We start from the raw sequence: 23,827 nt of genomic DNA on the forward strand, positions 1-23,827 counted from the left end.
CACTTTCTTTTCCAGTGATAAAGAAAAACCAAATCAGAAATTGATATGTGAACATTTCTTTATAAAGAACTGAATATTTAATAGAGTGTCCAAATTTTTTCACATGACTGTATGTATCGGTGTCACCAACCAAAATGGTGTAAAAATAAATTCTTTACAAAATACAAAATCTCATGTAAACTGCAGTTATTGGTTGAGCTGAACAATGTTGATTCATTGAATTTGAATATCAAAATCATGAATAAATGGTACGTTTTATAAATAGATTCATACACATATCTATTTTCAGTATGTCACCACAAATTATGAGCAGCGGAGGGAACTCTCTTGACTCTTTGAGTCACACTCTTTGTGTGAAACCGTGAGTGCTTTCCAATTGGTGGCCGTCAACAAGAAAGGAAGTATTTAGTCCAACCTCCAGCCACGGCCAAGTTATTTTCCTCACTTTTTAAATTCTAAACGACTCTTTTTCGACACACTTTGACACGTCAAACTCTCACAATGAGCTTCAATAGAGGTCCCGCTTACGGCTTAACCGCGGAAGTCAGAAATAAGGTGCGTAAAGATTTTATTCCTCCTAATTTTCAATCACTGTAAGTTATCTGGAAGTTTTTTTGCGCATCTTCCAGTCCTCGTTGCGCTTTTCTCGGTTCGCAAAACTGCGGATCCTCCATTTTGATGGGCCTTTTTAATGGATGTGGATGGAAAGCTTTAGTTCTGGGCCGCGTTAAAACGGATTGGTTTGGGAATCTGACTGGCTAAAAATCAATATGGATAAGTATGTTGCTCAAAAACGCGTTCTTCATTTCGCCTCAATGATAAAAAAACGTTCATTGAAAGAAAAACTGATCACGTCCCGCAGGAATGTGTGTCCAAACTACTTCAAAGAAGTCATTGGGCGTTGTCCACTCGCAAAAAAAAGGGTCGTGGCATGTTTAAAATCAATTTTAAGCATGCTGTAGCCTCTGCGAATGTGCACGTCCGCATTGTGACCCACATTAGCGCAAAATGCAATTCGCTCATTAGACACGGGCGATTGTACTGCTGAATATTCATGTTTGGATGCAAAATTATACATATTTCCGTTTAAAAGTCGTGTTCTCAACTGTTCATTATGACTTCATTTTTGTTGTTGGTTGGTTCATGCAGTTCATTGAGGGCCCAGTGTGGAATGTGTCTCCTAAATGACCCTGCTTGTTGGAAACTTCTGGAGAGAAGTGGTGCGTTTGTTTGGAGAAAGTTTTCAAAAGTCCCCTCGAGCATCCGGATCCACTTAAAATACTAAAGCAGATGCCGGAGATAACGTTTCTTTACAACAATACTTATTGAGGTGTACTTCTGTCTGTTAATTGGAGAGCGGAACGGCACGAATTAGGGGAGTAACGATAAATTGATGTAATTTATCAGTCAATCAATTCAGCAAAGATCCGATGAAATTGGTGGAAATGCAAAACATGGATCAACATCATCGTTTAGTTGTGCCATGTTGTTAAAAATTTCATTCGAATGATTTAATGTTTCAGCTACAACATTCTCACAAACATCAAAGATGCTTTGTATTAAATGTGTTCATAATAGGGATGTCCCAAAAGTATATTTTTGCAACCGGGTCCGAGTCACCTGATATTGAGAATCTACCGATACCGAGTCCCGATCAGATCCCCCTTCAAAAAAAGTTCCAAACATGTTACTGTCTCACAATGCCGCATTCATAATGTGAATTATTTTTATACAAGAATAACGTAGAAAAATGCTTGCTTTTGCTTCATTGAGTGAGTCTAGTCCAGGGGTCGGCAACCCAAAAATGTTGAAAGAGCCATATTGGACCAAAAAAAAAAACCCCAAACAAATATGTCTGGAGCCGCAAAAAATTAAGTCTTGAATAAGCCTGATAATGAAGGCAACACATGCTGTATGTACCTGTATTAGCTATATTAGCCTACTATAAAAATGACTAAGTCTAAAAATAATAAGCTAAAAATACATAGCCTTCATGATTTAATGTTTATTTTCCTTGCAGTGCATCCAACGCACTATGTCACTACTCTGTTGTATGATACCACCTTAAGTTTAACTTCATTACAATATTAATGATTTTTTTCATGGCTTTTATGAAATGATAGAAATGGAATAAAGAAATCCGATTTTTTAATGTCATTTTTATTTTGAGGTATCGAAAAACAACAAAATGGAACATGCCCCTTCTCTGGGCATGTCTTTGAATTTCTTTATTATCTCGGTTTTGTTTTTGAAGTCTGCAAATAGGTGTTCTGATATGTTGATGAATTTCTCCTTCATGTACTCTCCATCTGTGAACGTTTTTCCTCGCTTTACTTTCTCCTGGGTTGCAACAAAACATGCAGCAGTAGTGGAGTTTGGCGATGCAATATGCTTCTGAAATCTATTTTTACGCTCCTCTAAGTTCTTCAGAAGTAATGGAATCAGTTATTCTTTCACTTCCAACTGGGTACTTGGCTGCTGGTTTGTTTACAATAGTTACCTGTCTGGCATCCCGCCCTGCTGATAGTGTGTCGCAGGCTATGACGCAAATCTTCGATGACAGAAACGTTTTGCCTGGCACGGCCAGACTGTTCTCCCTGTGTTTTTCAAACACTGAGAGAATAGTGTGGCCCATTAACAGCCTCTCGAGCAAGTACAAAATCAATCGTCAAATCAGATTCGTTTTTTTGCGTGACTGGTTCTTAACGAGCAACGTCACTCTTCCGCGTCGGAAGTCGTCTCCACAACAACAAAGATGGCGAACAGGAGAGCCGAGAATATGTTCCAATCCACGGTAAAATCAGTTTTAAATGACCACAAACACATCGACACAAGTCATCGACAACAGTCTGTCTCGCGCTAGCCATGTTGAATAAAGTAGCTAACCTCGTATGTTTACTTCCGCGCAAGTCCCTCGTCCTGCCCGTCGCTGATTGGTCCACTCCGCTGTCTGTTTGCTGTGGCTTGCTCCGCCCTGGAAATTTTATCCACTTAATGGTGGCCAGACTCAATAGCTGGAACAGCGGTGAGTCTGGAGTACCAGGCTAAGAAATGTTGATATTTAATATTTATTGTACACATTTTTACAGCATTGGAAAACGTTGAGAATGTTTGTGTCATTTTTGTCCTACAGAAACCATATCAAAACAAACAAAAACACACCATATCAAACATAAAAGATAAAACAAAACCATTTTCAAACATTTTTAAAAATGCTCCAGGGAGCCACTAGGGCAACTAAAGAGAGCCGCATGACACTGGTTGCCGACCAACGGTCTAGTCAAATCACTTATGCTGCCGAGAACCGCCTTTCGCTTACACAATGAGTTGCCACAGCACACTTATGCAAGTTTAACGATGATTGACACGTGTGCCTTTGATCGTAGCGCCACCAAGCTTCGCTGGCAAGATCAAAGCTACAAACCCGTCAATCATCATTAACTTAACCCTTTAAGGTCTGGGCCTATTTTGTCTGATTTTGCATGCCTTTGAAGTTGCCTTTATATTTCAAAGAAGGAATTGTTTACGATGGCCTGGTTTGGTCCCTTTTTTTGTGACACCTTGAACTTCATGTCCAAACTGTTGTTTCCTTCACTGACCAATTATAAATCATCATTTTGGGCCCAAAAAGACCAAAAATTCCAAAATCGTTTTGTCAAAATTTTTGATATTGATGTCCAATTGACAACCAAACATGCGTAACGAACAGTTTTGAAACTTTGTAATATTTATTCAACATGTTAGGATGAACATTCAACCAAAAAAAATTAGAATAAATAGTCTTATATTTGAGAATTCAACATAAACAACAGGTATAGCCATAGGCGTTTTTTGCCTTTATACATGCTCTAGTCAAAACGGGTTATATACAGCAGACCAAACAGTGGGGAAAAAAAGTGAAAAAATATATACCATCTAACACAAAAAGTGATTAGAGGCCATCTCTTTATGAGTTTAGGTATCCATCACCTGATGAAAACTATGTACACACAATCAAGCTTCTTGAACACACATTTATATACACAAATTGAGAAGACTGATTGTGGGAAAAAAAATATATATATATATAACATTGGGGGAAAAAAGTATTTTCAAAAATATTTACAATAAACAAGTTAATTTTTTTTCAGGCATGCCACTCCGAAAAGCAGTTTCGTCCTGGAATTAGACACAGGGCTACATCACACAGCTCACATTTCCATGGGGTGTCGGTCCTCTTTCCACCCTTCCATTTTCATTTCAATTTACTTTCATTGTCACTATAAATGTACATGAAAAAAAAGTCAGTATTTATGAAAATAATAAAGTATAAAATAAAAATATATACAGCAATAAATAATAATGGAAATCTATATGTATGACAATAGAAAGAATACCATAGCTGAATATGTGCTACATCCCTAATCTTCATATAGAAAGAAGAGCACCACAAATTATAAATTCCTGCCTGGGATACCCACAGTGCAAGTACGACTTTGATCTGATATGCACATGTTATTATTATATACACAAACACACACTTATATTGCATCAAAATTAACTTTGTCTTGCAATATCAAAAGAAACGTTCAAAAGAAACTTTTTCAGCATAAAAAAAAAAGAGTGAGTTGGCTTACCTCTGCTCGTCGATTGCGTCACCCACGTGTTCAAATCCGTCACTATCTTCACTCGAGGACTCTTCCGAAGAAGACGATGATGACGAATTTGGACCATCCTCTTCCTCAAGTTGATCAAAAAGCACAATTGCTTGCGCTAAATTTAGTTTTCCGTTCATTGTCAAAGTCACACAAAGTCGCTGCTCGATCCAAACGGCCGTCACTCGCCACCTCGCTGCTTCAGAACACTCCTCCCTCTCGTTCGGTAGAACCTCGCACGGCAGTTATATTTATAAAAAAAAAAAAAAACTCATTTTGTGCTTCCACTGTGACTTCGAAAGGGTTCGTTTGATTTGTGTTTTTTTCATGGAGCTTCCGTTTTGAAAAAGGACAAGAAATGATGGAAATATAGACATAAACAAATGATCCATGCAGCGTTTTAATGTTTTTTTGAGAGGACAATAAAACTATAAAACTTAAATGATAATATCTCACGTTCTAGTTGGTTGATTGACTTCAAATAATGAGAGTAAACCGCAACTTCCGCACTTTAAAACGAGACCAACCAACGGCATGTGGGTGACGTAATTAAAACGTGAGGGCGCTTCAAAGACGACGTGCGCTGAGGACGCGCCGGCGCGTCCTTCGACTCTCAAGGGTTAAGTACCAAACAAACTGGCCAGTTTGGCTGCACTGCTTAACACGAGGTAGGGTGAGAGGCTGTGGCGCTGTACGAGCATGAAGCAGAAAAACAAAAAAAAACATTTTTGGGTTAAAAACCCGATCCATTTCACCCGATTCCGATCCTCTGAAAAACGGCACGATCTGCCCGATTTCCGATCATGCGACTGGATCGGGACATCCCTAGTTTAAAATATCAAAATTGGTTAAATCAAAACGAATCATTGTAAACTTTGTAACACCGACAAATATCAAATTGTTATCCATCAACTTGTCGACAGCTAAATTCATTATCAAATTCATCAACAAATATTTTGATAGTTGGTTAATCATTGAGACATTGTTGACCTAAACTTTTGTCCTAATAATCCTTTGGTCCTCTTCATAGTGAATATTCTCCTATGTTTATTTTGATTAGAAAAAAATTAAATATTGTTTATTTATTTATTTATTATTTATTTATTTATTTTTAATTTACAAAGATATTTTCAATGCAAGAATAAGTCAATTATTTTTTTCTATTTTCCAAATTTAAATTTTTTTAATTAAAAAAAGAAAATAATTTCTTTATCCGTAGTCATTGCCGAAGGGAGATAAGTAGCTTTTCTGTGCTTTTTTTTTTGTGCTTTTGCGTTGGAAAACAATGCTGTTAGAAAATTTTCATAATCCATCTTTTCGTAGCGTAATATAATATTAAAAACATGATTTATATGAGGTCTGTTGATTGGACTCCGATTGATCAATAATCCAAACAGTTGTTTGTGCCAGCCCTAATGGGTTTAAGATATTAGAAACCTATAAACAAAATATCTTTACTCAATTTAAGCATTTGTGGCTTGTTTATAAAGGAGAAACTAAATCTTGTGTTTTGTCTTCCCTAAATTTAACACAGACATTTTAAAGTAGAAGCAACCTTGAAGGGAGGAGGCCTATAGATGCTGACATTGGTATTTCCTGCCATCAATGACGTAGCACTTACGCTCTAAAATGCTAGGAATTTACCTCCTCCTTACTCCTTTGCTACTACTTTTTTTGTTAAAACCACCGCTGACAATTTTCCAATAACGTCAAAAGGCTATTAGGAGTCACGTTCATGCGCACGGCTGCGGTTCGCATTCCTCACATTCAACATATCTCTGGAAATCACATCTGTAGAGCTCTTTGTGGGGCAATTAAAATAGCTGCTGTTTGTTTTTGTCTACAGGGATTTGAAGGTAATTCAGGCATTCCTGAACCACGGCATCTGGAAGCCAAACGCTGGCACAATTTGTTTGACTGTGGTTATTTTCTGGTTCACTCTCTCATTTCCTTTGCGGAAGACTGACAGCAAGTTTCAGCCTTGACTTTAAAGTAGGGCTGCCATAATGATTTCACTAATCGATTTATTAAATTCATGAACATCTATTTTGATTGTCAATTAATGGTCCATATTCTCCTTTTTGAGCCCCTTAATCTATTCACTGATACTGACGGCGAGACACGTCTAATCGATTTGAACTGGGGAGGCATTAAATGTAAAAGTAAAATAGTAAACGTTCCCTTATTTTCTTGTGGTTCTTAACTGGGGTTCGGTTAGTAAGCCTCAGGAAGGTTAAGAAACTCAAGAGCCCGATTTTGTATGCTAGGCAAAGTGCCGTTTTAGACCAGGTTTTGTACTGATTTCCCCTTAATGTACAGGCTTTATTCCATTTCTTTTAAATGCTAGCCCTCTATCAAATGGGAGGAGAAATCCGTTTGCTCAGTGGAAGGTTGACTGGCACTTGGTATGAGTATAACAGACCTACGGACAACGTGAACTGTGCAAATAATTTTTTAAAAAATGCATCATTTAACGTCATGAAAATAGTATTAGCAAGGATGCGACAATAAAATGAGAATGTAGACATGATGAGAACAAAAAAAGGAACAGTGTGAAATTATATGAATTGAATTTAATTTACCAGTGTAAAAATCAACTAGTGGTGCAACGATTAATCGATTAACTTGAGTATTCGATGAGAAAAAAAATATTCGAATTAAATTTTGCCGCTTCGAGTATTCGTTTAATTAAAGTGGCGTTGTATTTTTTTTTTTTTTTTTTTAAAGTGTTTGCATTTAGTTTTGTTAATTTGGGTGGATACACTGCCCTCTAGTCTGCCTCTTTTCACATGGCTGTATGCAGCTGCTCCATGTTAGGACCAACATAAGGTGTTTTTTTTTAAATTTTAATTTTGTTTTTGTTGTTTTTTTAATTCATTCGTAATTTTGTTTAATGGTATTTTTAGCCTTTTTTTTTTTTTTTGGAGGGAATATGCATTTGAACTATTTAAGAGCATTGTTAAAAAAAAAAAAAAAAAAAAAAAAAAAAGTGGCATTTTACAGCATATAAACTAGCAGACTTTTATGTAAGTTAGCCAATTTTTCTTTTGTTGTACATACTGCATATCGTCTTTTTTTTTTTTTTTTTTTTAAATACCGTTTGAGGTTTAGGTCGGGTATTTTAATCTTTTTATGTTCCTTATCCGGTTACTCGATTATTCGAACTAACTAGTTCATCGATTAATCGATTACTAAAATAATCGATAGCTGCAGCCCTAAAATCGACAGCGAAATTATTTGTCGTAAATTTGAAATCTGGAAGAAATTTGAACAGGGATTCACTTAGATGTTAGCTTTCACGGTTTTGAATTAGTAAAAAAATGGATTTAGTATGAAATTCCAAAGGGTTCAGTGACTGCTCCTGTGAAACTCCAGAGCAAAGTTAAGAACCATTGAAGAAAAAAAATTAATACCAAAAACAAAACAAAGATTAAATCTACTTTCAGATTGTCTATAATTGTTTAAAATGTATTTTTTAAATTAAAAGCAAAAAAGGAAACTTGAAATACTCTTTGAAATTATTTCTTTGAACTTTAAAAAAAAAAAAAAAAAAAAAAAAACAACGTAAATATACTTTGATTTCTCTAATCTTTGATTCTTTGCTATTAATCAAAGTAAATATCTGCAAAAATATGAATTTTCATTGAAAAACAATAGTTACATAATAGTCCAACTTTTTTTAAAAACAAAAAACCTAAACAAAACTTTTTTTCATGATTTTTGGTTCTAATGCATGTTTCCATTCCAAATATAAAGCTCAGAATATTATAACATGATTTGTATATGAACAGATTTGTCGACTCATCATAGATCTAGTCGACTATCAAAAACACTGTGGTAGCGCTACTTTAGACTGAAGGTGGGGAGGAGAAAGAAAACCTGTTCTGCTTTTATACCTCTCCTCTTGAATGGACCCCTTTAGAGGCTGTGCAACACCTAATTCATTAAGATGGAAACAAAGCTTTTAGCTTTCTAGAGTAACACACCCTTGTACACATTTAGCCTTACGAACACACCCGCCTGTTCTTGGTTTGGCTGTTTAGTAAACAGGATATCCTTTCTTGCGTGTGGGGGTGTGTTTTAACTCAGCGTCACCTTTTTTATGTTTTAAATATATTTATTTTATAACAAGAGAAAAAATAGTCAAAAAGCACTGTGGAGTCAATCTATTGGGAAATGACCCTGAAACACGATATGCAGTCATAATAAATTTGATCTTATCATTGTTTTACTGTTCCAAATGCGTCTTTATGACTTTGCCTTGACTTACTGAGTCAACTTGGTGACAATGACGATTTAGTGAGTGGAAAAAAAAAAAAAATCACTTCCCAAGGAATTCTAATGACCTCTTGACCCGTCTTCCTGGACAGATTGCACTGAAATACGACCTCCAGAAGGAGGAGGAGCTGAGGATTTGGATCGAGGACCTGACAGGCGAATCCATTGGCGCCGACTTCCACAATGGCCTCAAAAATGGAGTTATCCTGTGCCAGTAAGTAGAGATGACAAAATCTCTGTTGTGGTAGACCCTGACATTTGTTTCAAAGGCTTTTCTTTTCTCTCTCAGGCTTATTAACAAACTCCGGCCCGGTTCTGTGAAAACCATCAACCGTTCGTCTCTCAACTGGCACCAAGTAAGTGGGTGCATGATAAGTTCTCACATTAGCATGGGTGGTTTGCCAAAAGTTGTGTTAATTACTTGATTGCATCTTTTTGTGATACTTGGAAATAATCAACTATGAATCATAGTTGATTGCATGTAAGTCGTTCCAAAGATCTCAATGATTGCTCAAGATCTGATTTAGAGAGGCTGTATTAAACAAATATCAATTGGCCGTACACTAGGCCTGAACGATATATCGTTTAAACATCGCCATCGCGATGTGCGCATGCGCAATAGTCCCATCGCAAGGACGTGCGATAGTTTTTTCATTTCATTTTTTTAAATCCACAAACGTTTGTTTTGAGCAAGGAGCGAGAAGGAGAGTGAACAGTCTCTCATTCTCTCCAGCTCGCAGTCATCGGCTCCTCCCCCTCCCCTGCTAGAGCGGAGTGGAGGGAGGAGGGGCCGAACAGCAGAGCGGAGGGAGGAGGGGCCGTTTTCAAAGTGAAAGCAAGCAATCAAGCAGCACGTTGAATAGGGAAGACTGTCTCCAAAAGGAGTTTTGGAAGTATTTTGGCTATCGACAAGAATATAAGGAACAAAAAACAGCCCTGTTGACAGTGCCTCGCCATGGTTGCCTCAACAAGAAGTAATCCGTCGAACATGTGGGACCATTTAAAACGCAGGTATCTATGCATTCCTGCTACGAGCTTCCCATCAGAGGCTTTTTAGTACAGGTGGGAACATTGTTACGTGCCAACGTTGTTGTCTCAAGCCTGCAATGGTGGATAAACTAGTAGTCTTGGCCAAAAACCTATGAGACCCAGTTGAGAATTGCTGAGCAAGGAAGGTGGACGATATGCAGACAAATACATAAATTTGCGAGTTAAAATGGTTCTGTTATTCATCAGTTATTTGCTGTTATTCAGTTCAATTATTTACAAGTTCAATTGAGTTTCTGTTTCTTTTATATTTAAATTAACTGTAAATCGTATTTTTCAAATAACTATAGTACAGCTGCACATAAAGTTTTGATACTTAATATTTTTTAAATATTTTTACAACTTTGTTGCAGTTTTGCAGTTCTATATTGTTATATTTTGTGTAAACAACTCAGGGGACTAATGCACTTGCACTTTTATTTGACAGATTTAATATTTAAGTTCAAATATGTTGACAACTTTATTGTTTTACTGAGGTTCTTATTTATTGTTATAGTTTGTGAACAACTCTTATTTGTCATATTTAATATTTTTGTTCAAATATGTTTACAACTTTGTTGTTATTTTACCGAAGTTGTTATTTATTGTTATATTTTGTCAAAAACTCAGGGGACGAATGCACCTGCTCTTTTATTTGTCATTTAATGTATTTGCTGCTGTTGAAGTGTCAAATATTGTGTTCAAGAAATTATCTATTTTGTGCAGACATGGCTTCCTGGATCCCTTCATAATAATACAGCAATCTTAATCATTCACAAATGAAACGGTATTATATGAATACACTGTGGTCACGGTGTGTCATGCAAAGTATTTCCAAACAGCTATTCAAGTCTTCTAGTGAATATTTCTTTAAAAATTTTTTTTTTTTTTTTTTTTTACTATCGCAATATAATATCGCAATATATTGCACACCTAAAAAAAATCGCAACAATAGTTTTTTCCAATATCGTTCAGGTCTACCGTACACCTCTCACATGCTTTGAACCTATTGACCCACTTAAAACATGTTCATAAGGACTTTTTGAAGCATTCCTTGTGCCGGCTGTCACTTTTTGCTCATGTAGTCCCCCAAACATGAGGGAAAGTGACGACTGTTGGTCACTCCCAGTTGAGGTTTATAGTTAACAACATTAAACATAGCTATTTTTAAACACTACAATCTTCAGCCGAACCATACTGTAATTTCCGGACCATAAGACTACTTTTTCCCTCGCTTTGAATCCTGCAGCATATAGTCCAGTGCGTCTTATGCATGAATTTTTACAGGCTATAATGAGCTCCATGTTGTTTGGTTTAAATATCCCATAATACAATGTGGACATTTGCTGCTTATAGTCCAGTGCGTCTTCTGTATGAACATAGTCTTTTGGAATTTTGTGGATGCAGTTTATAGTCTGAAAATTATGGTACATAGCTTTACTTGCGCTACGCAACAAAAAGGCTAATGAATGCTAGTATAGAGCTAGATTACTCAAATACAACATTAAGGGACTATTTTTTAAAATTAAAGATCAATTAATTGACGTGCCAATTTAAATTAAAGCAAATGGCTGATTAAAATTGAACACTACCCTTTTTATGAATACAAAACAAATAAGGTGATTTAAGGCTTTTGTGTTTGTAATGTACACAAAAATAACCGCAAGAAGGAGGTTGATTTGGATTGTTTTGCTACAGTGGTATGAAAAGATTTCTGAACCTTTTGGAATTTCTCACATTTCTGCACAAAATCACTATCAAATGTGATCTGATCTTTGTCAAAATCACACAGATAAAAAAAAAAAAAAAAAACTGTATACTTTACCTAAAACCACCCAAACATTTGTAGGTTTTATAGGCTTCATATTTTAATGAGGATAGCATGCAAACAATGACAGAAGGGTTAAAAATAACTAAGTTAACCCTCTGCCAAAGGAGACTTAAAGAGCAATTGAAACCAATTTTTACCAAACAATTTATGTCAGGTGTGTGCCCAGACACTGATGAGTGGTTTAAAGCTGCCTTGCCCACTATGAAACACACACTTGGTAAGAATTGTCTTGATGAGAAGCATTGTCTGATGTGCATCATGGCTTGGTCGAAAGAGCTGTCTGAAAACCTGCGATCAAGGATTGTTGATTTGTAGCTCTGGGAAAGGATACAAAACCATCTCTAAAAGTCTGGCTGTTCATCAATCGACAGTCAGAGAAGTTGTCTACAAATGAAGAGTTTGGCACTGTTGCTTCTCTCAGCGCAGAGAGCTAAAAAAAGAACCCTAGAGTGTCTGCTCAGGACTTACAGAAATCACTGTCACAGTCCAATATCTCTGTGCACACATTAACTATATGTAAAACTATGGCCAAGAATGGTGTTAATGGGAGGACTCCATGGTAGGAGTGGGAACCTCTTGGTACCTCACGATACGATACAATTTGCGATACAAAGCTCACGATAACGATGATCTGACGATACGGCGATACAACAATTATCGATACATTGGTCAGGAAATCATCTAGGATATTCTACAAACAACGAATACCTGGAAAAACAACCTTCTGCTGTGAATTGGAATGAGTTTATCACTAGTAGACGTCCAATCCATTTGAACTGGGAGGGCGGCCATCCCTCCCACTTCAAACGGATTGAACGTCTATGGCTAGTCATTTTGGGCCGTTTAAGGTCATTTACCTGTTGATTTTCAGTTACTTCCTGTTGATTTTGGGGTATTTTATGGGTCCCTTCCTGTTTATTTCAAGTTACAGAACAGGAAGTGACCTTGGAATCACCCAAATGAATAGGCAGTGACTCAAACTCAACAGGAAAGGAACACCAAGTGACCTGTGAATGCCCCGAAAATCGGACAGAATGACAGCGAATGCTCTGATTTCGAATGAACAAATGTTTCCAGTCTAAATGGATTAGGCGTTGAGCACAGTCAATAGCAGCCTTAGAGTTAACTGAGACACAATTATGGTGGAAGATTTTAGTAGCAATTTATTGGTTCCTTTTTTAAACATTGACACCTTTTTAAAACGATATCATGATTCTTGTCAGGAGCATATCAATAACCTTTTGGGATACAAAGTATTACGATATATCACCATTTCGATATTTTGTCACACCCCTACTCCACGGAGTAAGCCACTGCGGTCTTAAAAAAAAAAAAAAAAAAAAAACATTGTTGCCTGTTTAATGTTCGCAAAAAGTCACTTGGACACTCCACAGAGGTTTTGGCAAAATATTTTGTAGACTGATGAAACCAAAGTTGAATTGTTTGGGAGTAACACACACATCGTATGTGGAAGAAAAATGGAACAGCTCACCAACATCAACACTTCATCCCCACCGTGAAGCATGGTTGGGGGAGCATCATGATTTGAGGCTGTTTGTTACCTCAGGGCCTGGACAACTTGCGGTCATTAATGGAAGAATGAATTCAAAAGTTATGCAGGAGAACCTGAGGCCGTCTGTCAGATAGTTGAAGCTAAAAAGAGGATGGATGCTGCAACAAGACAATGATCCAAAACACAGAAGTAAATCAACTTAAGAATGGTTTCAGCAGAACAAAATACACGTTCTGGAATGGCCAAGTCAAAGTCCACATTTGAACCCCGTTGAGATGCTGTGGCATAACCTAAAGACAGCGATCTATGCCAAACCTCCCAGGAATCTGACTGAACTACTGCAGTTTTGTAAAGGAGAATGGGCCAAGATTAGTCCTGATCGATGTGCCAGACTGATCTGCAGCTACAGGAAGCGCCTGGTTGAAATTATTGCTGCCAAAGGGGGGGCCACAAAATATTAAATGTGATGGTTCACTTACTTATTTCCCCACTTCTGTCATGGTTTACATACTATCCTCATTAAAATATGAATACTTATAAATGTTTATGTGGTTTTCGTTGAAGCACAGTTTTTTCATCTGTGTGATTTTGACAAAGATCAGATTACATTTGATGGTGATTTTATGCAGAAATGTGAGAAATTCCAAAAGGTTCAGATACTTGTTTGTGCCACTGTACATTTGCTTGTGCCCAAATGTGTTTGCAAATGTTTGGTTTAGAAAAAAATAAGCAACCAAAAACATAAATCAAGTAAGTAGGTTTACAAAATATCAATCCAAAATGCTGTTATATTTTAGCAAACTTTATACAGTTAACGTGGCACTTCGCCGTTCTACCATGCTCTTATTCTGAAAGACAAAGTGTACTACAGTATATCCTGACATACAGAGCCACTGTGACCTCATTGGGATTTGCCATGTGATATTCACGTGAATTGTACAGTTTGAATAACAAATGAGCATAAAAGTAATAAATGCTTTAGGTACCTGAAATACAGAATACTAAACGTTCCTAAAATACAACTGTAAAGCTCAGTGGATTGCCGTGTTTAACTTCTTTACAGGCACTAATCCTCTTTCATTTTGATTTTAGCTGGAGAACTTGACCAACTTCATCACGGCAATCAAAGCGTACGGCCTGAAGCCCCATGATACTTTTGAGGCCAATGACGTGTTTGAAAATGGCAACAAGACGCAGCTACAGACCACGCTGCTGGCGCTGGCGAGCATGGTCAGTGTCAGATGACATCGTACGCACTTGACTGTGTGTTTTGTTGTTGTATACAGACGTTGAGCACTGTCACATGGGAGTGTACAAATTTTTAGATTGTAGACTCGATAGTTTAATTATCAGCCAAATGACAAATACTTTTTCACTCGGGTGCCATTTTTAATTACATTGTTGCTGTCACAGAATTACAATTTAATGGATTAAGATCAACTGGTGGACCTTCTGTAGGTATTGTGCAAATAATTAAATTCTAACGTTACATTGACCCACATTTCTCGCAAGGGATAATTTGACCCTTTCTGCTTGAAACACTTATAACCTTAAAAAGAAAACACTTTTTTAAAAAGTATGCCTGTGTTCCCACGAGCTCACTTGCAGTTATTTAAATGAGAGGCAAGGTGTGCTTGCTTCAGGCTGTTTGTCAAACCCAGTTAAAATTCATTGTACAACTGACACGTTACACAAATGAGATTAAATACATTTAAACAGCAAAATGTTGACCTAAACTGTCATTTCATCCAACAAAGTTCCTATAGTTTAATGCTAATACTAAATTTGCCATATTTTAATGTTGGCCATGATAGTGGTAGCACGTGTTTTTTTTTGAAGTGGTGACAAGTCATTTCAAACACAGTCAGTGATAGCTTGCCTCGTAATGCAATGTAACCTTGTGCTTTTTGCTCAGGCAAAGACCAATGGCACCCAGTCGCGAATTGACATTGGCGTGAAATATGCAGACAAGCAGAGGAGGACATTTGATGATGAGAAGATGAAGGCTGGACAGTGTGTTATTGGCCTCCAGGTAAACATCGTTGAATAACTTGTGTTTTATTTAAAACACTGAGAACTGTTACTCATTTTAAACATGTGTACTGGTATTTAATTAAAAAAATGTTACAGATGGAAAAAAAATATTAACTATTTAAATATTTTTAATTAAAAAGCCAAAAAAAAAAAAAAAAACTCAATTAATCTGAAACAATTCAGAGGAAATCCAAATTTGTGAATAATCTAGACCAGCAATTCCCATTAGCCCACACATGGATTTCATTGAATTCGTTTCAAATTGATTTATTAACCACAATCAAATGTATCTTTGTTCATCTATGCACTTCCATTTGATGGCAGAAATTAAACTTAACCAGTGAATTCATCTGTTGACATTTTTACAACACAATAATACTTATTGATTAGTTGAATTTTTGTTTTACAATACAACTAATAATATTTATTGGTTATCTAAAGTTCCCCCTTCCCCGTGGTGTGCTTTCAGATTTCTTAATGCAAATCTTATGACTTGTTTCGAATAAAGATTTGGAAAAACCGAGACACACAAATCAAACATTAGTCTTATTCATTCATTATTTGGTACTTGGTGTCACTGAACTGTTAGACAAAGGCTTATTAAAATAAAGTTCTACACCACGATAAACTAAAAAAACAAGCTGATACGTGCAATGTTAAATATACTCAAGTATTATTTACTCTTAACCGTTTCAGTGCCATGGACGACGATAGAAATCCAATCATGTAGCTTTTTTCATCCTTCTGTAAATTAAGCGGTTTGTCACCAGTAGACATCCAATCTATTTGAAGCTGGAGGGATGGCAGTGAAGTAATGTATGTTAATTCCAAGCCCTTCCAGTTCAAATGAATTGGGCGTCCATCGCCGTCAGTGGCAGCTAATGAGTTAAAATATTCCCGTTCAGGGTGTAGCGTAGTTACACTTGGGTGAAACTGTTGTGAAAGCGCAGTTTGTCATGAGCTCATGTCACTGCATACTTGTCTGTCAGTGCTGCTCATTGTGCTGCTACTTAAGGCTCTCTGTTGTTGTTGATATAACTAGGTTTGTCACAAAGAAGCATGTGAGTTGAATGAGGGCTTCCTCAACTTGTCTTGACACCTGACCTATATTTTACAAGAAAAAAAATATAGGCAAAGCAGTGTTTTTACATACACTGTGTAAATCCAATTTTCCCAATCTTTTTTTTTTTTTTTGAGCCAAGGTACATACAGTATTTTATTAGGGCAAAAACACTGAACAAATGTCACAAAAAATACACATACATGACATGAAATGATCTGTAGAGCATTTGTTCTTTTTCTTTAAGTAAAAATCTTTTTTTTTTTTTTTTTTTTTCTTCATTTAATTTTGATTTGTGATTTTATTTTGTTATTATTTTTTTTAACTGTTAATTTTAAAGAATGTGCAAAGAAAATGGGTAACTACAAAGTAGTTCTACAGGTTATTCACATACACAGTAAACATTAAAATCATATCAGCCACACATCATTGAATAAATAAAAGAAACTGCTCCTTCAGACACAAAATCAATGGAATAAAAATAGATTTTAAAAAAAATATATATATACACAATGCAAGGAATTTATATTTGGCCCTGAGGGTACAAAATATAATATATGAAACTAGGAGTAGAGGAATAATGCTTTGTTGCGATAACTTGTTTTTAACTGCATCCAAAGAGCATGCAGTGTGTCTGTACATGATGTTCTATGCAAGGGCGTAGGTTTGCATAGGGACGGTAGGGACATGACACTACCAACTTTTGAGGTTGCTCAAATTGTCCCCACCAACCTTTAAGCAACCTTATATGCATTATTTAATGTGCTCAATTATACAGGTAATTTAGATTGTCTTCCCCTATGATAAAATTAGGATAAAATTAACCCTACCATTATTAAGTGAATTATTTTCATTATATTCAGACTTATATTTACCTCCTTTCACTTGCTGAATGCGCCGGTCCACCCCCCCCCCCCCCCCCTCAATTGCACGTTTGATTGACTGATGACTTGACCCACCCCCAAAACACACACGCACGCTCACACTCACACAGTCCCGACAGAAATACATGTCGACAACATGCAACCTCCTCCGCCCCCTTCGAAGACTAGGGATAATTAGATTTTTTTTTTTTTCAGCCAGCAGCAGCCACTGAAAGTAATTTAAAAAGACGGCAATGTTGTGGAGGTGGGGAACACCACTAATTTTGCTACTTAAAGTCTGACCTGTATCAGAGTTAGCATAACATTAAACTGTGTGAACCTGCTAACTGACAAAACCCGAGTAGGAAGCTGCTTAGAAGTGTCCATCTTTATGCGTTTTATCGCGATGCCGCGAGCTACCCACACTAGCGTTGCGATCGACTGGTCGATCGTGATTGACGTAATGAGCACCCCTGATTTAGCATATCAATTAATTCGGTTCATATTCGTGAGAATTGTAGCCCTGACCCCCGTTCACCCGATCTGTTTGGTCTTTTTAATGTCCCATCCCGAGCAAAAAGTGTACATGCAGGTTATGCTGTTATATCGTCCCTACCAATGTTGAGACCAAACCTATGCCCTTGGTTCTATACATTTTTTTTTTTTTTTTTAGATGTTTTTGTGTGAATATTCATTGTTTACGAAGTTAAATCACATTTGTTAGCACTTAAATGGTGTGTTTCAGTGTATATTACCTTTAAGCTAACAGGTTTTTGGGACCAAAAGAATGCAAAGTTTCTTTTGTGCTTTGTGTAATTGTAATTTTCTTTAGTGTGATTAGTTTACTACCTGCTAATTTATTCCCACCATAATTGAGCAACTGAACGTAGCACGGCTGATTACAGAGCATATTTTTGTGTTTGACCTTTTCAGATGGGGACCAACAAGTGCGCCAGCCAGGCAGGTATGAGTGCTTATGGCACCAGGAGGGATTTGTATGACCCCAAAAGTAAAATGCTGGCACCCGTGGACTGCACCACCATTAGTCTGCAGATGGGAACCAACAAGGGAGCAAGTCAGGTAAGGAAAGAACAGTCTAAATGAAGCTAGGTTAAAACCGTCTAAACTTGAGATTTTTAACTTTTAAGTTTTCCTCTGAAAAATGCTAATTCATGATCATGTTTCAGTGTCATTGACAGCAATAGATATCTAATCCATATTCACTGATAGAGCTGGAAGCGATTATTAAGCAGCACCAGCACCTCCCACTCAAAATGAATTGAATCTTTTTCCGTCAATGGCAACCGATGAGTTAATACAAATTCATGGAACAAACATTAGAATTTAGCTTGCAGATATGGAGGGGGAAAAAATTCATAAATTTATTAATTTTCATTAACTGTCTATTTTATGTACCTTGTGTTGTGTGGTGATTTATCGCATCTCTGGTTGCTGGTTTAGGCACATATAGTGGCTGTGCCGCAAATTTGAATTTACAAGCATCAGCACTTCAGGGTGAAGTACAGGTTACATTCATAGATATCATTAAAAAGACATTTGTTATATAATTTACCATCATTTTGGCGATATTTATTGTCATATTGCCCAGTGCTACTGGGAAGACATTCCCAATTTGTCATAAAACAAGGATTACAGGGCTCCAAATGGAAATTCTCCTCAGGGCTGTCATTCCTCTGTTGTGAACTAGAGATGTCGTGTTGAGTCTTGTATAAAGGGATCTAGTGATCTTTTTTTTGTTGTTGTTGTTGAAAGCGCACACTTGTCATCAGTGAGTAACAGTCAGAGAATTGGCGGTTGGGGGGGCTGTTGTTCTTGAGCGTTTACCACCTCGTTTCTTTACAGGCTGGAATGACCGCACCAGGGACAAGACGCGCGATTTACGACCACAAACTGGGCACAGATAAGTGCGACAACAGCACCATGTCCCTCCAAATGGGCTACAGTCAGGGAGCCAATCAAAGCGGCCAGAACTTTGGTCTGGGCCGTCAGATCTACGACGCCAAGTACTGTGCCAAGGGAAACGTCTTGGATGAAACCAATGGAGCGAGTGGAGCCTACATCCCAGACTACCAAGATGAGGGTTACCAGGGTTACCAAGAGGAGGAGCAGGTCTATAGGGATGATGGGACTGATTATTAGAGAGATGAAGATATTTTGTAAACCGAGGCATGTCCAGCAAAAAGGAACTTAAGAAAAAATACCCGAGGCAGATGTTTTAGTTTTATATCCTAAAGGATGTTACGCCATCTGTGTCACGTCCTTATAGTATTCGATATTTTCTTACCCCGAGTTTGTTACACATATCAAAATGAACTGTATTTGTGTGATTTTTAGTTTTTCTTTTAAAACAAAATCTGGAAAATGACTACAAAACAAAGTCACTTGGTTCTTTGTATCTAGTATTGTATCCCAGGGAGATTTTTATTTTTTTTATTTTATTTTTTTTTAATGCCAAATTTGCCCCCTCCCACCCCCACTATTTCACTCACATTTTAGTTGTTTAGGGAGATGTAAGGGCACCGTAATTTCTTTGGAATGTGTACTTTAATAATCAAACACACAGATCTATCACAATCCAATTCCAGACGTTAACTTTTGGACACACGGTCTCACTTTTCGTATATGTTCTTATTAACTGCATAACCAGTCCAACAGGTTTGACAAAAGAAATCAGACGGGGTTTAAATATGATTACGCAATCTTTTTTTCCTTTTTTTTTTTTTTTTTTTTTTTAACATTCCAAGTATAAATAGCTACTGGATTTTTTTTTTCTATCAAGTGAATCATTCCTTACAATTCTTTTATTATTTATGCATCGTCATGAATTGAATGGGTCCTGATATTTTTTTTTTTTCTACCTTGACTCTTGAATAACAGTTATAGTATTATGCTTGTTTTGTTTTTCCTCTGGGATTATCGCTGCCAATTGGAAAAACAAATTGGCCTGTAAACTTACCTGCTAATTTATATGGTACACCTAGAAAAGAACTGCGACAGCTCTTAATTGGATTTTAATGTTTTAGTTAATCTTGAGAGAATATGCATCGTAATCCCTGTCAATTGTTATTATGCGGCTTTAGTTGTATCTATGTGTACAGAATAAATTAGCAAGTGTAGTTGATGTTTTTGTGATACAAATGTAATAAATGTGTATTCCTTATTTGGTGTTTTTTGGCGTAATGTCATTTTTGGTGCAAATATATTACAAGAAATCTTTACTTGAGTGTCGTTAAATTCCAGAAATTGATTTTGCACACAGTATATAACGAATATACTGCAAAATATTATCGTAGTCTGACAGGAAAGAGATTATAGTTTGAATACTGTAATTCTCGGACTATTAGCCGCTACTTTTTTCCCTCATTTTAAATTCTGCGGCTTATAGTCCAGTGCATCTTATTTCTTGATTTATTTGGGTTCATAGGTAACTTTTTTTGACAGCGTCGTCATAAGTCAGTCATAATTATGACTTGACACTTTCATGGGCATTACTGAATGCTTATGACAGATGTCATTAATACCCCTTTCCCACTGGCCAAAAAACCTGTGTCAACCCACTAACAATCGGCTTTTGGTGGCAGTGGGAAAGGTGCAGCGACCCGCCAAGCGACCCGCGTTAAAATCACCTCTGCTCTGATCGTCATGCAGTGTGAAAGCAAAACCCCGGGTCAACAGTCAACACCCTAATCTACGTGGTGACGTAGGCTCTTATGTGATGTGTCATAACAACGTGCCAGTCGCCTCCCATTTAACACGCCCCACAACCGTAGTTACGTCGTTGCTCACAGCAAAGCTAGTAGAAGAAGAATTCACGTCGCCTACGTTGCCTCAGCACAAGCAGAGTGTTGATCCTTTGCTGCATTTCGACCATTTTGAGGGCAGTAAAAAGCATTAAAACAGAGAACGCAAACGGAAAGGAGGCTTCCATGTTGCTCTGCATTGTTTACTTCCTTGAACTGAATGAATTCGGTCGCACTTGTCGCCGTTCATCCTAGCGTGGTGACGTCACATAACCTTACGCACGGCTGAGGAGGGGTGGGGGGTTAGACGGGTGAAAAAAAAGGCTTTTTTTGTCAGTGGGAAAGGTGCCAAATGCCAATTGCTAGTGGGTTGCATTGGCTTGGAAAAAACGCGCGTTGACCCACTAGTTTTAGTGGGAAATGACATCTGTTAAAAGCATTGATTAATGCTCATGACAGTGTCATGTCATAATTATGATTGTCTTATGGCACCACTGTCGAATGAAGTGATACCAAATACCAAAACTAGCAATTAATGAAACAAGTGGTACAGCAACTGAAGAAATAATTAGCACAGAACATGAATTTTGTCTGTAGTGCCGCAGTGCATGCTGGGAGGCATGTTGGACAACATTGTTAACATTGTTTTGCAGCCAATTGGTTCAAAGTTTCATGGTGGTTCATTTGGTCTTATGACAGTCCTATGATGCCACTGTCAAATAAAGTGTTACCGGTTATTATCTTTTGGTGTAAATATCCATAATACAGTGAGAACAGCTGCGGGTTATAGTCCAGTGCGGCTTATCTATTAACAAATGCCGTTTTAGCGTCAAACTTGGTGGGTGGTGGCTTATAGTCAGGTGCGCCTTAGTCCAAAAATTACGGTAATTCATTTTTTGACATCACCACTAAGGATGTAGAACATCCAAAGTTCCACCGTGTTTTAGAAGTCATTGTCTGCAAGGAGTTATTATACCAGTGGGTTGTAACTCAGATTTTGGATCGGACTCGAAATACGTATTCCATGTTTTAATATTAAATGTTATAGACAAATTTACAAGGCAATTTCCATTTATCTGAAAAGGCCATGTCACTTTCCTAAAATCTTTGACAAAAAACTTGTTATTCCACTGATAGAACAGATTATTAAAATTAAGCAATTGCAAGTTGCTGGTATGTAGCAAGTAATAAATGTAGGCTAAAAATAACTGCATACATATTTATATAAGTAGTGCAAAGTGGGAAATACAGGGCGATTCAAAAAGACTGCCAAAATCATCACACATTTATTCATTTAAAAATCATTGGTATAGACCGAATTATTAATTAACCATTAATTAATTAATAATTCAATCATAATTAAGGATTGGAGGTCTTTTACAAGTAAGTAATTTTAACAAATTAAAAGTCATATCGGCTACATGTTGTCCTTGCCGCTGGTGGTGGTGACGTTGAGCACTTGTAAACCATGAAATAAAAACTTAGTTTTTAGAAGTTATATACAATACTTGTATCCAGGTATTTATTTATTTATTTATTTATTTTTAAATATACCGCAATGGTTTTGGCACATTCTTTTTGAATCACCCTGTGTAATACTGTTGACACTGATACTATTGGAAGTCATAAATAGCAATGTACTGATGAATTACATTACATATATTTATTGCAAAAACATTGTTCTCCTTAGACCAGTGGTTCTTAACTGGGGTTCGGTAAGTAAGCCACAGGGGTTCGGTGAAGGTTAAACGCTGGGCCCTATTTTGTACGGTGACTAAATCTAGGCAAAGTGGTGTTGTAGACCAGGACTGCTCCACCCTCAATTTACAGGCTTTATTCCATTTCTTTCAACTACTAGCCCTCGATCTTATGGAGGAAGAATCAGTTTGCTCAGTTAAAGGTTGACTTGCTCTCGGGATGAGGAGGTACAACAGACCTACAGACAGCATGAACTGCGTACCATGTATCACAAAAGTGAGTACCCCCTCGCATTTCTGCGGATATTTAAGTATATTTTTTCATGGGACAACACTGACAAAATGACACTTTGACACAATGAAAAGTAGTCCGCGTGCAGCTTGTATAATAGAGTTCATTTATTTTTCCCTCAAAATAACTCAAAATATAGCCATTAATATCTAAACCCCTGGCAGTAAAAGTGAGTACACCCCTTAGTGAAAGTTGTCAATATTAACATACAACATGTCAACTGTCAATATTTTATCCAGAACTGCCTTTACTCTCCTGGGCATGGAGTTGACCAGAGCTTCACAGGTTGCCACTGGAATGCTCTTCCACTCCTCCATGACGACGTTGCGGAGCTGCCGGATATTTGAGACTTTGCACACCTCCACCTTCTGCTTGAGGATCCTCTAAAGATGTTCTATTGGGTTCAAGTCTGGAGACATGCTTGGCCAGTCTATCACCTTTACCCTCAGCTTCTTCAGTAAAGCAGTGGTCATCTTCGGGGTGTGTTTGGGGTCATTGTCATGCTGGAAAACTGCCCTGCGACCCAGTTTCTGGAGCGGGGGGATCATGCTCTTTTGCAGTATTTCACAGTACATGTTGGAGATCATGTTTCCCTCAATGGAATGTAACTCTCCAACATCTGCAGCACTCATGCAGCCCCAGACCATGACATTCCTGCCACCATGCTTGACTGTAGGCATGACACACTCATCTTTATACGGCTTATGGTCTGAGCACTAACAGGCTGACCGCCCACCTTTTCAATCTCTCCAGCAATGCTGACAGCACTCCTGCGACGATCTTTCAAAGAAAGCATTTGGATGTGACGCGCAGCACGTAAGCTCAGCTTCTTTGGACG

The 23,827-nt window shown here is 37.3% G+C and overlaps 1 protein-coding gene across 1 annotated transcript; it reads left to right on the forward strand.

Annotated features, from left to right (window-relative positions):
* The first annotated feature begins 391 nt into the window (after positions 1–391).
* cnn2 (calponin 2) lies at positions 392–20,420 on the forward strand. The gene is made up of 7 exons (XM_057858112.1): positions 392–555; positions 9,005–9,126; positions 9,202–9,268; positions 14,375–14,512; positions 15,198–15,314; positions 18,173–18,319; positions 19,103–20,420. Exons 1-7 carry the CDS (start codon positions 502–504, stop codon positions 19,397–19,399), a joined length of 942 nt encoding a protein of 313 aa, XP_057714095.1. The 5' UTR covers positions 392–501; the 3' UTR covers positions 19,400–20,420.
* Positions 20,421–23,827: the final 3,407 nt, after the last annotated feature.

This window comes from Corythoichthys intestinalis, chromosome 14, assembly GCF_030265065.1.
Source record: "Corythoichthys intestinalis isolate RoL2023-P3 chromosome 14, ASM3026506v1, whole genome shotgun sequence".
Taxonomy (NCBI): Eukaryota; Metazoa; Chordata; class Actinopteri; order Syngnathiformes; family Syngnathidae; genus Corythoichthys; species Corythoichthys intestinalis.

Bases quoted from the DNA above. Each gene is read 5' to 3' on its own strand.
- cnn2 (XM_057858112.1), top strand. From the start codon at position 502: ATGAGCTTCAATAGAGGTCCCGCTTACGGCTTAACCGCGGAAGTCAGA. The intron at 15,315-18,172 runs GTAAACATCGTT...TGACCTTTTCAG, and splicing joins AGTGTGTTATTGGCCTCCAG to ATGGGGACCAACAAGTGCGC. The intron at 18,320-19,102 runs GTAAGGAAAGAA...GTTTCTTTACAG, and splicing joins CCAACAAGGGAGCAAGTCAG to GCTGGAATGACCGCACCAGG.